This window comes from Bidens hawaiensis, unplaced genomic scaffold, assembly GCF_021521415.1.
Source record: "Bidens hawaiensis isolate Kalapana, Puna unplaced genomic scaffold, B.hawaiensis_p1.1 tig00058713_1, whole genome shotgun sequence".
In the NCBI taxonomy this organism is placed as follows: domain Eukaryota; kingdom Viridiplantae; phylum Streptophyta; class Magnoliopsida; order Asterales; family Asteraceae; genus Bidens; species Bidens hawaiensis.
In genome coordinates this window covers 35,373-52,582 of record NW_027500562.1, presented here as the reverse complement: position 1 = coordinate 52,582, position 17,210 = coordinate 35,373, and the positions used below count along the sequence as shown (strand labels likewise).

General features: G+C 32.0%; 1 protein-coding gene across 1 annotated transcript; it reads left to right on the top strand.

Moving 5' to 3' along the window:
- Positions 1 to 725: 725 nt before the first annotated feature.
- On the top strand, positions 726 to 1,490 carry LOC143602349 (uncharacterized). Its single transcript, XM_077079491.1, has 2 exons — positions 726 to 1,010; positions 1,110 to 1,490. Exons 1-2 carry the CDS (start codon positions 726 to 728, stop codon positions 1,488 to 1,490), a joined length of 666 nt encoding a protein of 221 aa, XP_076935606.1.
- Positions 1,491 to 17,210: the final 15,720 nt, after the last annotated feature.

The following is a 17,210-nucleotide window of genomic DNA, read 5'->3' as shown; positions in this document are numbered from 1 at the left end:
TTTTATTGATAAAAGTGTTTATTGATCGTTCATCAAGTTATTTTATTTATAAAGAGTGATTATTGATCGTCGACAAAGTTATTTTAGTAGTTAAGATTAAGTCGGTGATAAAATTACAAATAATAAATAAATAAGTTAGAAATGAAAAATATTGTTAACGTTATCTTTAATCTATAATTACACCGTTTTTGTTTTGTGTTTTTTTTTAAATCAATTGCCATTATACACTTTATTTTATTTTTTTAAATTATATCATAACACCAATAAATTTGTTAGCTTTAATTATAAGTATAACATTGTTATACTAAAAACAACGATGATAATTATTGATCTGTTGTAGTATAAATGTAGGTGTGTATAAGTATTCACTTATCGATAACTATTCGTCATATTGATGTGCAAGATACCTATATTGTATAATAATTACATGTCGTATTAATAATACGTAACTATGCATATACAATTTTCTAGCATACATGTATGGCATCCCGTAAAATTTCAAATGATTTACACAGAAAAACACCTTCGAACAGAACCAATGTGTGTGTATATATGTATACATGAGTTTTTTTGCTAACTCCTAAGTCTGCTGTGGATAGAAAAACTCTTTGGTCTGACCTCCTAAATTTGATGTCGGGGTTCCGGGGTGGTGGGTTTTTATGGGAGATTTCAATGAAACGAGGGTTAAAGAAGATAGATTACAAGTCTCTGGTTGTGCTTCCGATATGGCCGCCTTTAATAATTTTATTCAAGACGCAGGGCTTTCAGAATATAAGATGGGTGGGCGTAGATTCACTTGGATGAGTGATGATGGGTGTCATATGAGTAAGATTGATCGGTTTTTGGTTTGTAAAAATTTTGCTGACAATTGGCCAACGGCGTCTGTTACCGCGCTACCGAGAGATATGTTAGATCACTGTCCATTAGTTTTCTCGACTTCTAAGAGGCATTACGGACCCACGCCATTTAAGTTCTTCAACTCGTGGCTATGTTGTGCAGATCTTTCAGATGTAGTTACGAGATCTTGGGTGGGTGTTAAAATTAGAAGATCCAATGAGTTAAATTTGATGTGGAAACTTAAGCAGTTGAAAACTGATATTAAAACTTAGAGAGCGAGATGTATTGACTTTGTTGAGGCAGAACGACTTCGGTTGTCGCGATTAATTGATGAGATCGAAGTTAGGGCTGAAGTGGCCGGTATTTCAGCTATTGACAGAGAGACTCGTGCAAATTGTAAAAAGAATATCCTTGATTTAAAGGCGAAAAAGAACTTGGACCTTCGTCAAAAGGCCAAGGTTCGGTGGGACGCAGAGGGGGATGAGAACAGTAAGTTCTTTCATGGAGTAGTTAATGGAAATATTAAAAGGTCTACTGTCAATGGTATTTCGATTAATGGTAAATGGGAGACCAATTATGACTTGGTTAAAGAGGGCTTTTTCAACTTTTTTCTAAGAAATTTGAGGAACCATTTGTGGAGAGACCAGAGTTAGTGAATTCTAATTTTAAGAGGTTGTTAGATTCGGACAGTGTATGGATAGAAAGACCTTTTTCTATGTCGGAGGTAAAAAACGCGGTGTGGGAATGCGGGAATGATAAATCGCCTGGTCCAGACGGTTTCACTTTCAAGTTTATAAAGATTTTTTGGGAAGTGTTGGGTATAGAGTTTTTTGAGTTCGTTAAGGATTTTGAAAAATTTGGTTACTTAGAGAAAGGTTGTAACTCGGCTTTCATCTCTTTTATACCAAAAAAGAAAGACCCGATGGCGTTTAGCGACTACCGTCCTATTAATTTAATCGGATGTATGCCTAAGGTAATTTCTAAGCTACTAGCTATTAGGCTGAAAAAGTCATTTCTTTGCTTGTTGAAGATGTGCAATCAGCCTACATAAAAGGAAGGAACATTTTAGATGGCCATCTACTTGTCAATGAAGTAATTTCTTGGGCTAACAGCTGTAAGAAAAAATGCATGTTGTTTAAGGTAGACTTCGATAAAGCCTTTGATTCAGTTAGTTGGACATATCTGGATTCTGTCTTGGGTAGTATGGGTTTCGGATCCAAATGGAGATTCTGGATACGGTCGAGTCTTATCTCAGGTCGGGCTTCAGTTTTAGTTAACGCGTCACCTACTATGGAATTTGATTTTAAAAGAGGTGTCAAACAAGGAGATCCTTTAGCTCCCTTTCTTTTCATAATTGCAATGGACGGTCTAAATGTAATTATGAAATCAGCTATTGATAACAATTTGTTTAGGGGGATTCGTCTACCTAATAATGGCCCAGTCCTTTCACACATTATGTATGCAGACGACGTGATGTTTGTTGGAGAATGGAATACGACTGATATGGTGAGCCTGACTAGGTTATTAAGATGTTTTCATCTCGCATCTGGGCTTAAGGTTAATTTCTCTAAAAGCAAGGTGTTTGGTGTTTCGGATTCGGAAATTGCTTCTATGGCTTCCATCATTCATTGTGAAGCGGGTTCTCTCCCGGTTAATTTTATTGGTCTGCCGGTGGGAGCAAATATGGTATTATCAAAACATTGGTATCCAGTGATTGATCGGGTGAAAAAAAAGGCTAAACGGGTGGAAAGCTAGCACTTTGTCTTTTCGGGGGAGGCTTACCTTAGTCAAATCTGTTCTAAGTAGCTTGCCACTTTACTTTTTTTCTATGTTTCAAGCACTGTTAAAAGTGGTCAATGAGATAGAAAAAAATTAGGAGGAATTTTTTGTGCGGTGGTATGTCCGATAAAAAGAAAATAAATTGGGTAGCGTGGGAGACGGTGGTCAAGCCTAGGAGTTATGGAGGTCTAGGTGTGGGTTGTCTAAAATGGATGTACTTAGCTTTACTCGCTAAATGGTGGTGGAGATGGCGCATTGAAATCGATTCATTGTGGGTAAAAGGTGTTAATGCAATTCACATGTCTACTCGATATGTGGATGGTAGGATGACTAGGAATTCGATTTGTGGTGCTTGGTAGAAGATTTATAAAATTGGTAAAAGTTTCACCTCTTTAGGTATTGACTTGGCTGGTTCGTTTATAAGATAAGTGGGTGTTGGTAACAAAAATAGATTTTGGTTAGACGTTTGGTTGGGTAGATTTGCGCTTAAAGATTTGTTCCCTATTTTGTATAAGCGTGAAGTGAAAAAATAGTTGTGTGTGAAAGGGTTAAGTTGTTCGGGTCAGGGGTTACTCAATTAGAGTAGGCTTGGTCTACATCTTCTTTTCCGTCTTATGCTCGTATGGATATTGAAGACTTAACAGAAATGGTGTCACTATACAGGTTTCATTTTGGGATGGATGACACTTGGAGATGGGGCGGCGATGCATTGGAAAAATTCTCGGTTCAATCCTTGAGAAGGGTTGTAGCTGCAAAGGTTTATGGGATGGATCCGGTTACTCTGATTACTTAGGAAGGTTGGATTCCGATTAAAATAAACTGTTTCATTTGGAGAGTTTTACTAAACAAAATTCCGGTGGCGGTTAATCTAATTGTTAGAGGTTTGGCTTCAATCACTCCGGGTTGCTCGGGTTGTTCGTTATCGCATGAATCGTCACTCCATGTTTTTCTTGATTGCGTTCGAGCGAAACAGGTGTGGAGGGCAGTTTCTATATGGTGTGGTTGGGACCTGACAGGTCTTGACTCGTTCGACCACTTGCTCGAGGTTGGTTCACAACCGTCTTCTTTTTCCGAAAAGAGGATTCTTTTGGCAGTTATTTATTCCACGATTTGGTTCATTTGGAAGCAAAGGAATGCGAAAATTTTCAAAAATACGACTATCTCTACGGACATAATTTTGAAGGAGATTAAAACTAACTTGTTTGGTTGGATTAAGTCTCGCTCGCTGCACAAAGAGATAGCATGGAGAGTTTGGATGAAATCTCCTCTTTCTAGTTTAAGGCTTTAAATTTTGTTTGATTGTTGCTTGTCTGATGATTTTCATTTATAGTTGTTGTACTATTTGGCTGTTCTCTAGCTGCTTCCAGCTGAAGGTTACATGCCCTTTATATCTATCCTTTGCCTTACCAAAAAAAACTAATTTATTTTTAAAGGCAATTTTCTTTTACTTCCAGATACTCGAACTCAAGATAATTGAATGTTTAAAAGACCTACCGGCTACCAAGCCAACACCATTTGCTGCTACTACATATTCGTATATCACGACTTGAAAAGGGAGCAACTGATATCAAAACTTTGAAATTTTAATCTAATTTTACCATTAAAATAATTAAAACTAACAAGTAAAAGAAAAGTAGAAAACCATATTTGTTGACAAAGATTTCAAAAGCAAATTTTAATGGTTGGGGTAGGGTACGTAGAGTAGAACAAGATCTTCAGAATATCATATGGATGTGGATGTTTCTATTATATTTAGCCCGACATCACTCAGAAAATATGTATTCATAAGTCATTACTCATTATTTATTTATACAAAAATGATCGTATAAGCATAATTACAATAAGTTATTTTAGAAAAATAAAACGTCATCTTTATTTCAAAACATAGACTCCAATTCTCCAATATAAGCTAGAATTATTAATTTTTTGAAGCTATTAATTTATCGAATATTAAATTATAGAGGTTCTACTGTATATATATGCACTTGAAAAAAAATTAATTAGAAACCGACAGATTTAAAAAATTGACCAAGAAACAATCTTAAAGAGTAAAGAGAAGAGAATCAAACTCCGAAAGAAAGTGACTACTTTTACCATCCATGTATAACTAATATGCGACTCTGTATATATATAAACACCAAAAATTATTAGACGGATGCCCTATTTTTTGGGGACCTGAAGCCCTAGCTTTACTTGTCTATACTGTGGGGGCGGATCTGAGGGCGTTTTTTGCACAAAATGAATGTGGGTGGCGTCCTGTCATGGAGGCCCTTAGGAAAACCAAGAGTCGAACTAAACCAAGCACTCAATAAAATGAACTATCATGTTGAGTATCCGTACTATTTTGAAGAGAATGACCAAATAGAAAACAAAAGCGGAGAAAGAGGCAGAAAAAGCGGTTGATATGTGTTGTTGACCGTTGACTGGTAGTTATGCAAACTATAACTACTTTTTGGCCTTCCTTGATCCAAGCTCTAATTTGCGCCGATAGAAACAAAATAAACCAAAATTGTCGCATTTCAAATAAAAAAGTAAACCAAAATTAGTCAAAAATCGTTGCATGCTTGCCTTTTCTAACCCTTCATTTTCTTTCACGTTGAATTTTATTTTATTTTTGTTGAGTCAAATTAAAGTTTATAAAATAATTCATTATCTCAAGACAAGCATCGTTAGAGGTGCACAAACCGGTTTAAAACCCAAAAAGGGTTTGGGTTGAAACGGTTCAATTTGGTCAACAAAAGTCAAAACTGGTTTATGATCGGTTTTTGTTTGAGTTGAAACCGTTTCCTTGACAGATTATGATTGGTTCGGTTCGGGTTTTGATGGCTTTCAGTTCGGGTTTCGGCCGGTTTCGGTTCGGTTAGCCGGTTTGGAACCAGTTTCGCTGGAGAAAATTATAAACCAGTTCCGAACCTGCGGTTTCAATCGATTCCAAATTGGTTTCTACATAATCAGTTTCCAATCAGTTCAGTTTTTGGGTTGGGTCGGTTAACCGGTTCTTTGCCCACCTCTAAGCATTATTATGTTGTGTTAGCGGATTTGAAGGGTTTTATCTACATAGGATCAAAGTTTCAAAGTCTAATTCAAAATTCAAATGGAGCCAGTGGCACAGCTTGTTGTCTATTTGGCTATTTGTCTTCAATTTCAATGTAATTTAAATAGTTTAATATATTAAAAAGTTACGTCAAAAAATAAAAATAAAATCGAATTAACTTAGAACAGTACTAGAAAAACACGTATAACCAACAGATTAACATTGAAATCCACTAAAACAAGTAAAATCCAACTTTTAAACTTCATCTTTTACCCAACTATTTATTCATCATCATAAAACCTATACATATAAAGCTGCTAAATCATATACATACATTTTTTTTATTTAAAATTGTGAGGTTTTTTTTTCACCCTTTTGCACGTACACAAATCCATGTGAACTTGTTAAAAAAAAGGTGTAACAATTTGCTGAACATAAAGAACCTTAGAAAAGCCATTTTGGTGACATTCAAGCTTCTCTACTGACTACATATCTTTTACTTCCTTATGTGGGAAACTAGAAACATAAGATACCTTCCTTCCAACTACCCAAATATTTCTTTATAGTAATTCAAAAAAGGGGCGGTGCTCTAACGGTATCTCAGTGACTTTCTCTAAGAAAGTTTACTGGTTCAAGTCTCGTTCGTAATAAAATGTCGTGCGCAAGCCATATGTTTTATCATAACGGGTCTTCGGGCAGTCAGTTTCCCTTGAAGTTGGTGGCAGGGCGGGTTGCTAGTGCTCTCTGCGATCACAAGCGTGGTGGCATTTTGCAAATGGGTGTACCCGAGTGCCAGTCTTTGTTGGTCGTTCAAAATCAGATAAATTTGTTTATAGTAATGTGTGATTATTCTACGAATATCAAACTTAATAAAAAAATAGTGGAACAACATGAATAAACTTTTGACCCTTTATACCATCAGTATTGCAGGTTATCCTATAGGAGCTCGCACGTTTGTTTTTTGTTTGCTCAAGTGAAAACTTCTCATTAGGACACTCATCGGGCATTACTCAAGCACATTTAAGTCTAGATTTCCTCACTCATAAACAACCAATGTGGTAAAATACTTCAATGGTATATGTGATATGTTATTCCCTTACGAATCCAACTCTTGCCTATGCATGACTGACGTGTTATTTGCCTAAAGTGCTACAAGGCTAAATAAATATTACTTATGAATTAAATTGATGAAATAAATGAATGTTTTCATAGTACATTGCTTCAAATTTAAAATCAGAAGATCAAGTAAAACAAAATAAACATGAAAAATTGTTTCTGAAAATAAGAATTACATATACAAAGGAAATTAGAAATTATGATATTTTATACTTGGATTATTCAGTGTTTGCTTGCATATGACCATTTCCTAGATGCAAAATAAGCCCTAGTTTTATTCTTTAGCTTTTAACAAATAAATTCCAACACCTTTCTTATATTTTATGCTCATCGTCAAGAGAATGACACATTAACAAAAGCCTTGCGTATATGTTTTTCATTAAAGTAATTAGTTCTTGGATTAGTGTATAATTACATCACAATTGGATTAAAGCATCAAGTAACCTAATTTTTAATTAATATGTGCTAGAAGACATGGAGCAAAACATATCTAAACCATTTTTAAATAATAATATGTCTTTTTATTTGTAATTTTTGCTTATACAATTAAAGGAGTTGCCCGCATAATGTGGCGGGAAACACGACACAAACAATGGAGTATATTAACTTTAGAAATGCGTAAGTAGCAAACAATAAAGTGTTTAAATTAAGTCACTCAACTTTAAAATTTGTTTCAATTAAGTCATTCAATTTTAAAAAGTGTTCTAATTAAGTTGCTCAACTTTCATATTTTATTAAATTAAAGGTTTTAACATGTTTTTTTAGCCTTTTTTCTTTTTTATTTCATATAGGAAATCTTTTTATCTTTTTTTTATGTTGAAGTTGAGTGGCGACGTTGATTTTATTTTCTATTTTTAATTTTAATATAATTAACATTTTTTAAATTATTTAAATTTAACTGCATATATTGCAAATTCTGACTCCCACATCTTATCCTCCATTTCTTTCTTGACTCACAAAAAAATTGGTGAGACTCAATTTGAAGATTTAGTAACCCGATTTTAAAAAAAAATTACATAAGTGACTTAATTAAAATACTTTTGAAACTTGGTTACTATTATATGAGATATTCTTTTTTTTATTTGTATACTTCAAAAAGTTTGTGTGAGAAGCAATAGACTTATATCTATACCATTTCTTTTATTTTTAAATATTTCTAGAAATATAAAGTAAATGATTTATTTTGTTTATTAATTTATTAATCTACCTATTCTAATAAAGTAAAATAAATGAAGACACTTGTCATGTTTTGGTTAATTCTCATAATTTTTTTCCCTCCAAAACTAATATACCCTAATATATATAATAAATCAATAATTATTCACTTTCCTTTTACACTATATTTATATAATATCTATATATTTTTATAAATATAAATATTAACATATTATTTTACTATATATTTCAAAATACTTAGTGAATTCCAAAAATCAACAACAAATCATGTTTCTCAAATGAAAATTGTTTTGGGTTTTTTGTGGATGTTAAATTTGATTTTATGGGTCAAAAGTTTGTAAATAGATTGTTTGGTACAAGTTAACTACATTTATGTCAAATTTTGTTACGGGTCAAAAATAAAAATTTTGAGTATTTTTAAAAGTTAGATAATGCAAAATAGATTTATCGTCAAATTTGTTATGGGTTCAAAGTGTTAACTTTAAAATGTCAAAAGTATAAAAGTTAGAATTTTAAACATGATTCGAGTTTCAAGTTTATTTTTAAGGGTATTTTTTGAAATAATCAAAAGGTTCGGGATTTGGCAAATTGACTATTTTTCCCTCAACTATTAAAATTTAAGAAAAGATTGCGAACACTTTCGACATGCCAACCCCATGCCTATCAATGCTTCTAACTTTTATCAAATTTGAAATATTTATGTCAACATTAATTTTTTCTTCAATGGTGATCAGAACGTTGTATGGGAGGCATGCCATGCAAAACTATGCTCAAATAAAACAAAATATTCACAAAATTGAATGGGTTAACATGTTATTTTTTATGTTGTCATTATGATAAAGTCGAGAAACCCTCTGAAACTTATCAAAATCTTTTTTATGGTGTAGTTCAGAAAAGCATAGTTTTTGAAGAACATCCATTGTTACAATTTAATATCCTACTCTCTTTTGATGGGTGGTAAATTGATAAATATATCAATAAAGGTAACGCCTCTTTTGTATTTAGGCTGAGTGGTTAGAACTACTATCATATGAGAAGTCTTATTTTCGAAATTGGTTCATAACTAAAATTCTTTCAATTATATATATATGACACTGAGAATGAATTTTTCAATAGAAAGAAGCATTCTCGGGTACGATTTTGCAAAGACATTTTTTTATTAAGTTCATTTAAAAAAAACCATTTTTTGATGTAAATAAAATCAATTTATGTACACATTGTAGAGGTACAAGCATAGATGTGATACATTTTTTTTTCATATACACCATGTAATTATTTGTTTTACTTATAATTTTATAATTTGAATTATCTCGTGTGTAACACAGGCTCTAAAAGTAGTTCATCATATACACAAACCAAGTCAATATTAAATTATTTATATCGTTTCCAAAACATTACTAAAGAATATATTTGTCTTTTGGCTTTAGCCTAACACGAACTTCTTCTATCTTAATGAAAACAAAAAAAAAAATGAATCAATTCTAGAATAAGTTATACACAGATATTTAAATATAACTTATTCCAGTTTTATAACTTGTGGTGTCAAGTTTTGATTTTATATATACCTATATATATTAGAATATATTAAAGAAAAGTACATAAATTAATGTTTAAGTCAACATTGGCAATATATTAAAGACGTATATATTGATTTCTAAACATCAACAACTTTTAAAATCTCGTCGGTACCTAACCACCATCATTCATATAAAGATCGTAAAAAACACGTATACTTTATATAAAGTCTTTAAATTTATGAATGATATAAAGATATAGGGTATATTTGTTATAAAGCTTTTAAAAGCTTCTAGCTTCAAGCTTTTAAGAAAAAGTTAACTCATAATAAAAAATCTTGTTTAGTTAGTTGAAGGAGCTTGAAACTTTTAGCTTAGGAGAAAAAACTTCATATTGAAAAGCTTCTACTATCAGCGTTCGAAAAAAATTATAAGCTTTTAGCATTTAAAATTACTTAAATAACCTTCCAAGATATATACATCTAACTATATATTAAAACAACATGATTTTTCCACATGGCATCATTCTAGGGCTTCCACATAGATGCAATGTGAGCAGTTTTCTATTTTATCATCTCCTCTTTCAAACACAATTTGGAACATGAACCCGTTTAGTTATTTTATAACCCATGACCCGGTTTCTCTTCAAATACAACAATCTCCATATGAAGATAACATTTTGTAAAATTTTGAAAAATAAATTATTGTGTGATACAAGTCTCAAACCCAAAACATCATGTTTCAAACTAAAGATGCTTACCCACTCCACTTAAGTAGTTATTGTGTTGGATTTCATGACTTCTAAATGATATATTGTTAATTCACTTATAATTAATGTATTACATATAACAATTTTTTTTATTATATTTTTCACCCATGTGGAACACGGGCTCTAACATGGTTACTATATTAAAGCCAAACATAGGTTTTCGCTTTTCACATGGCCTTTAGCTAAGCTATCCACATAGGCTTCTACTTCAACAATTTCCAAAATTATATTTACACTAAAATTATGGCTTTCATTTTTACAATTTCCACTTCATGAATGATAAAATGGAAATATGTTGTTGGTGGGAATCGAACTCACTATCTTACTTCTAAAATGTTTGTGGCTTACCAACTCAACTAGGATGAATTGATGTAAACCTTATTTCTTAATTGGTATGGATTCACAAGATATGTTATTATATATATTATTAAATTTAACCTTTTTGTTTTATTTTTTAACCACCAGTGTATCACGCGGGCTTTATCCTAGTTTAGTATTATGTTTTTTTAGTTATATTAAACTTAATAGTTGAGATGCATTTACCGGCAGAGGAATGAGATATGGGCTAGAGACCGTAAGGTTTGAAATTCAAATCCTTCTTAATCGGGTTTTCTTAAAACAAAAGATAGTGAATTTAGGTTATCCAACGCTGTTTGCAATTATGAGTGTGTGTGAGATAAGCTTTTGTTATTGAATTACCCTGAATAACCAGACTTTATTTGTCAATAGCTTCTAAAAAGGAAAAAGGTTAGAGGTGCATTAACTAAAGCAGTATTTGTGTCCTTCAACCAAGAATGGGACATGTAAAAAGCCACCGACACTTTACGCATTCACTCTCACATTACAGACTTGCTTGCATAACGTACAACTCTTAAATGCATTAGCTTTTATCCTAAAAATGTACTGCTTTATGGCATACCGACAGGGTAGCATCATAGAGTAATACCAATGAGTTGTCTCATTGGAAGCCGTACCCAACACACGTGTTTAGTATCAGCATTTTAGTTCTAAACTTCAACAATGATTAATCAGCTTTATGGTAACATTGGAACACCAATCATATATAGAATATAGAATATGGATAATTGGATGGTAATGAGAGATTTTAACGCGGTAAGGTTTTCGGAGGAAAGTAACATGACCGTTTTTTGGTATGTCACGAGTTTATCAAGCTTTGGTCGGAAGCATGGTATAGGCATATAGGGTGTTACCTAGATCCTTATCGAACCATAGCCCACTGTTTCTCACGACGAGTCAACTCAATCTCAGACTGAAATCGCTCTGATTCTATAGTTCTTGGTTGGGTTGATTAGATTTGAATTAATCAAACTCGGGGCAAATTCCAAGTTTGAATTTGTGGGTCCCTCAGACAAATTTTTCACTGTCAAATACGCATATTTCAGAGACCAAATAAAGTATTGGTTAAAGTTAACCAATGTAAAGGAGAGGAGTTAGACAGGACGGCTCGCTATCTCCTTTCTTTTTTTATCATAGCCATGGAAGCCTTATCAGGCATGAGAAATAAGCCGTGTGATAATGGCTTATTTCATGAAATCAAAACCCCAAATGAAAGGCCGATGATATCAAACATGCTTTACGTGGATGAGTCTATCATAGCTGAGGACTGATGGATTTTTAATGCTACAAGTATAACAAGAATGATGAGTTGGTTCCATCTTCATTTCGATTTTATCTTATGAAGGCAAGGCGACCACCACATCTATGCTTTTGCTTTTGAAACCTATGGGTTTCATGCGATTAACCAATAGCTTGAAGAACTCCTTAAAAACTTCCAATAGGTTATCACTTGTTGAATGCTTACTAAAGATGTGTTATCAATTTACAAAACCCTAGAACCATTTAAACTATAATCTATTATCGAAACTTGTTACAAGATGATGTTACTAACTTAGAGAGATTATATATCTGGTCTCTAAACTATCATATCTCTGGTCTCTAAACTATCCTATTATTCGTTGTCCTGATATACCTTTGTTTACGTCGCCATTTGTTACTCAAAAGTTGTAACCTTGTTCAGTATGAACTTTCGTCGATGGAAACATAAAATTCATCATTAGTATTAGCTCATCAATATTAGCCTAATTGCAGTTGGGCTTCTGGTCCAATAGCATGGGGTGACAGTTAAAACTTAGGATCTTATGGTCTTAGGTTTAAAAGCTGAGTTTGGGGGGGGGGGGGTTCACACAGTAGTGGGTATTCTCCTTGATGGTGTTCCTAGGTAACTCCGGACCGGAGCGTCAAAATCAGCACGAACATTTGGTATTTCGTCTCAAGAATATTCAACCCAACAGAGCTCTATCTTGAGGTTAATTTCCAAGAAGCAATATTTGGAGCTCTCATCATTAGTTTGGTAACTAAAGTAATATATTCCAAGACCAAAACAGTATTATAATAGGACATTAAATGCTTGTGTGTATTTATATTTATAAAAAATTTAGTTTGATATGTATATTTTACACTCAATCGAATTCATGATTGGAAAAAAACAAATGCAGCTAGGTGTACCATAACATGCTCCTTTATAGCAACAAAAAAAAAACAAACAAAAAAACATAATACGTAATTACAATTTTAGAATTATAAAATATAATGTTTAAATAAGAAAAATTGGCAAGAGTACATTCTGTTCATTGAGGTATCTAAACATATATTCTGTTAATTCTATTAGATTAACCACAACAGGACTATTGTGGAGTAACGCTGAGGCGTCACCATCATCCATGTCGGAGTTGTCAACTAGATCCCCTTGCCCCCACCCCTCTGCCACTTCGAGCATTAACATGCTACCGCCCACACTCTTACCACTCCTTAGGCGCGATATTTCAGCCTAAAGATTTATTAAACTTCATAATATAATATAACTAGGTTAGAAACCCATATATTATACAGATTAAATAAAACCAACATGCTGTAAAACAACAGTTTTTATGAAAATTTGTATTATGGATGTCATCAACCATTATTGAGATTTGAGATAAAAAATATTGAAGATTTAAGAACTATAAATACAAATATTAAGCTTTAAGATTTATAAATACAAATATAAGATATAATTGAAATCCTTTTATGGTCTTGTAAGTTTTAATAAACTATTAGAACAATTAAACATATTGAATAAATCATTGGACAAGTTAACAAAGTCTTCGTGTCTATCTTGTTCATCGTGCTCTTCGTTTTCATCATGATTTTCAGGTTCGTCATAAAAAAAATCAATTTTATGTGGCTAACATTTGTCATGGTATGAAGCAATGCTCCATACCCATATAGAGTGGCGGCAGTGTTACCATTGTTTGATTGAATATGCTAAAAGATGGCAACACGCATTCTTCTATATTTTTTTCCGAATGGATTTAAATATATTAGAAGTTAGAAATGTTAGGAAAAAAATTACATAACTAAGAGAGATTTTTTAAGCCACTCAGTTCAACTTACACAACTTTGACTATCCTTATTTGCATTCCATGAGCACGGCGTGTTTTGGGACTTCTATTGAAGTTGATTGGTTCTCTCAATGAATAATCGTTTGAAAATCTCATTAGTAAGAATTAATCTGAAAACATACAAAGATTGTGCTCGTAATTTAAACTAAAAAATAGATTCAAAAGATCTCATTTACAATTACAACCGCATAATTTTTTATAAAACTTTTGGGGTGAATTTTTACTAAAATAGTCTTTAGTCAACATTAAATTGCGTTATAGTTTTCTTGTTATTGGCATTAATTAAAATTTGTTTAATAAAAGATTTATATAACCAACTAGTTAATTAACATCTAACAAAATCACCTCAATGACTGATTTATTAGTCATGAGCATGCATTTGAAATAATGTTCCAATACATATTCTTTCCGAGTCGGTTAACACGATTTACGTCTATGTTATTGATTGTGTAACCGGTCGACGAAGAGCTCCCACGATGCTTTCGAAATTTAACTAGTTTCTTTTTTTTAATTGGAAAGAAAATTAGGAAAAACTTAGGAAGAAGCCTCTTAAATCTTGATATAACATGGGTCTATGGTCACGTGACACACATTTTTGTGGCACATTGATACGTGAGTATAACAGCTGACTTTCACATGCCTCTGCTATTTTTTTGTACTCAAATCTATTTTTATTATTTCATTTCATATTAATGAAACACCCATACCTACCTATATCATTAAAAACCATTAATTTCCAAAATTGGAACAAAATACTATACAATTTTAAGAATGCATCCAGAAGTATTTCATTTTTCACGTCTCACTGGGAACACTCTTCAAGTGAGTAAATGAATAAAAGGAAACCAGTTACATACCAAAATATAATTACATCTGTTAAAAGTTAGATATCCAAAATTTTAAATAGTCAATTTTAATATCCGAATTAAAATAATAAAGCGGAAATCCGAAATTCTAAAACCAAAAAAAAAAAAAATGCTTTCAAAATTAAAGTCACAATACAATCAAGTCATGAAGTCGGAATTTGACATAATCAAGTTGTGAAATTGGAATTCGAGCAATAATGAGCACATATTCAAAAAATGAAGTCATTATTCATCTGAAATCAGAATTATAAGAAAGATAGTATCCATCACATATGATATGCTTATCAGTTATGATTCTTATGGTCATATAATAATAATTTTAACTCAATAAAAGAACAATAATCAAAGGGACACTCAAACACCCCTATATGCCCCGTATAGGGTTATACGAGAGGCTATATGGGGCCCTATACGCTCCGAATAGGACTATACCTGGGGGGGGGGGGGGTATGGAGCGTATTGGTTGTTTTATTAGCAAAAAAGATGTAGGTGTCTCTAAAATTCTCCTTTATTTTTTTAAAAGGCCTGGATTCAAATTATGTGAGTTAAAAAAAAATAAAAAAAATGCTGTTAAAGAAAAAAAGAGATTAAGCACTATAATATACATAACATAGAAAATTAAAACAAACTCCCAAGAAAATTAAATATACTAAAATGATGTAAGTGGTTGTCAGTTCTTTTATACAAAATAAATTAGCATCATATTCAAAAATGATAACTGAATTCTCTTCATCTGTCAAATTTCAGTTTTTAATGTCAAATGGGCTCTTTTCTCGATTTTAATACAAGTGTGCCCATGTAACGAACAGATGGCAAAATAAAGAGTCATAATACATACTACAAATGAAAATAAATGTTTATATTGTTAGGTCGAATAAAATGTGACATTATAGGGGCATTATATTAGTGGATAAAGCATTAAAGTTTTATACTATTATCCGGGGCATTATGTGGCGTTATAAGTACATAGACGTTTTTATAATAAACTCATGTGTGTCTGAAGTGTTAATGATTGTAGGGCATTATCCATTACACATATTTTTTTTATTGAAAAAATGTGATGATGATGTAATGAAAAATGTCTCTTAATGTACAATTATCTTTAAAGAAGTTAAATAATATTACACTTTATTTTATAGCACAATATGAAGTTAGATCACTACCCAGTACTATGTCCTTGTAAATTCTTTTGAGGAGACCACTTTTATATCAATATGATAGATGTATTTTGTAGTTCTCTTTTTTAGTTCTCTTTTGAACATCTACCTACGATAATAAGCTAAGTTCAAACCGATTATATCAAGTCAACCAAATAATTGACAAATCGTTTATTATCAATAAACTTATTTACTAAAATAAAAGAAAGAAAATTAATAGATGAATCGTTTGATTCTTTAAATCACTATGTAACTTGAACAATTTGAAAAAATAAAATAAAAATGAAGATAAACCCATTTGATTCTCTACAGTCGACACATTCTATATAGTTTGCAAAGTATATGAATAGAGGTTTGATGTAATGCCTCTAGTTTGTATAGAAAAACATATCATTCCTAATAAATAATCAGACAATAGCAAAGTCAAATATGTATCTTTATAGCCGTTGATATAGCACAAGTAGAATGGGTGTTTGGTGCATTTTGTGTCGGTTGTTGTATTTTGGTATAATAATAATAATAATAATAATAATAACAACAACAACAACAACGAAAATATATAGCATATTTACGCCGTGATGAATATTGTCCATTGTGTGTGTTTTGTACTTAAGTCTTGATTTGATGGCTTAACAAACTCTACATTCATCCCCACGGTTATCAATAATACCATTTCACCCCCTTGTGGTTAAGTTTCCTTTAATCTCACCCTTAACTTTCGTGAATCCCATTTCTTAGGTAGGATCATTATTCATGTACATTTAACCAATGCGCGTCCCAAGGTTGCAAAAGTCGATAGGCGAACTTTAGGCGGTTGACTGGGGAGTTTAGTGTACTCGGAGTACTTAGAGAGTACTCAGAAATGGTAAATATAAAAAAAATTAATTTTTTAATATTATATATATGCCAAATATCATAAGTTTACTAATATTTATAACAAAATAAGTGTATATCAATATAAATAAAAGAAATACATTTTTAAATACTAAATTATTCTCAATTGTTAATCATTAATTAGAAAAAGTGATATATTTTTTAATAGTATAGAATATGAATTATGTTTTATTTTTTAAGTCAAAATCGACCAAAGTTAACCGGCTAGACGTGATTATGGCTGAGGTCGACTGCCTTTGATCGATTATTAGTAACTAGGTGGAGTTAAGGAAACTCGTCTCAGTGCTATACCTTGTAGCGAGTACTCAGAGAGTACTGGCCTTGTAGACCTATTTTTACAACAGTGGTGCGCACACATACAAACATACATACAGACATACATACACACATTACACACACATACATAAATGTAGTTACATTGTTATACACACGCAATAATAAGCTCGTATGGAAAAACATAAAAGTTTATGCCACAAATTAATCTACAACAATATATACATGCATAAACAATGCATTCATATTCACACATACATGTAACCTATCTTGTAAGTTTACAGGGCCTGAGTTTATCATCTTTGTCTAACATGTGGCCAATCAACAAAACTAT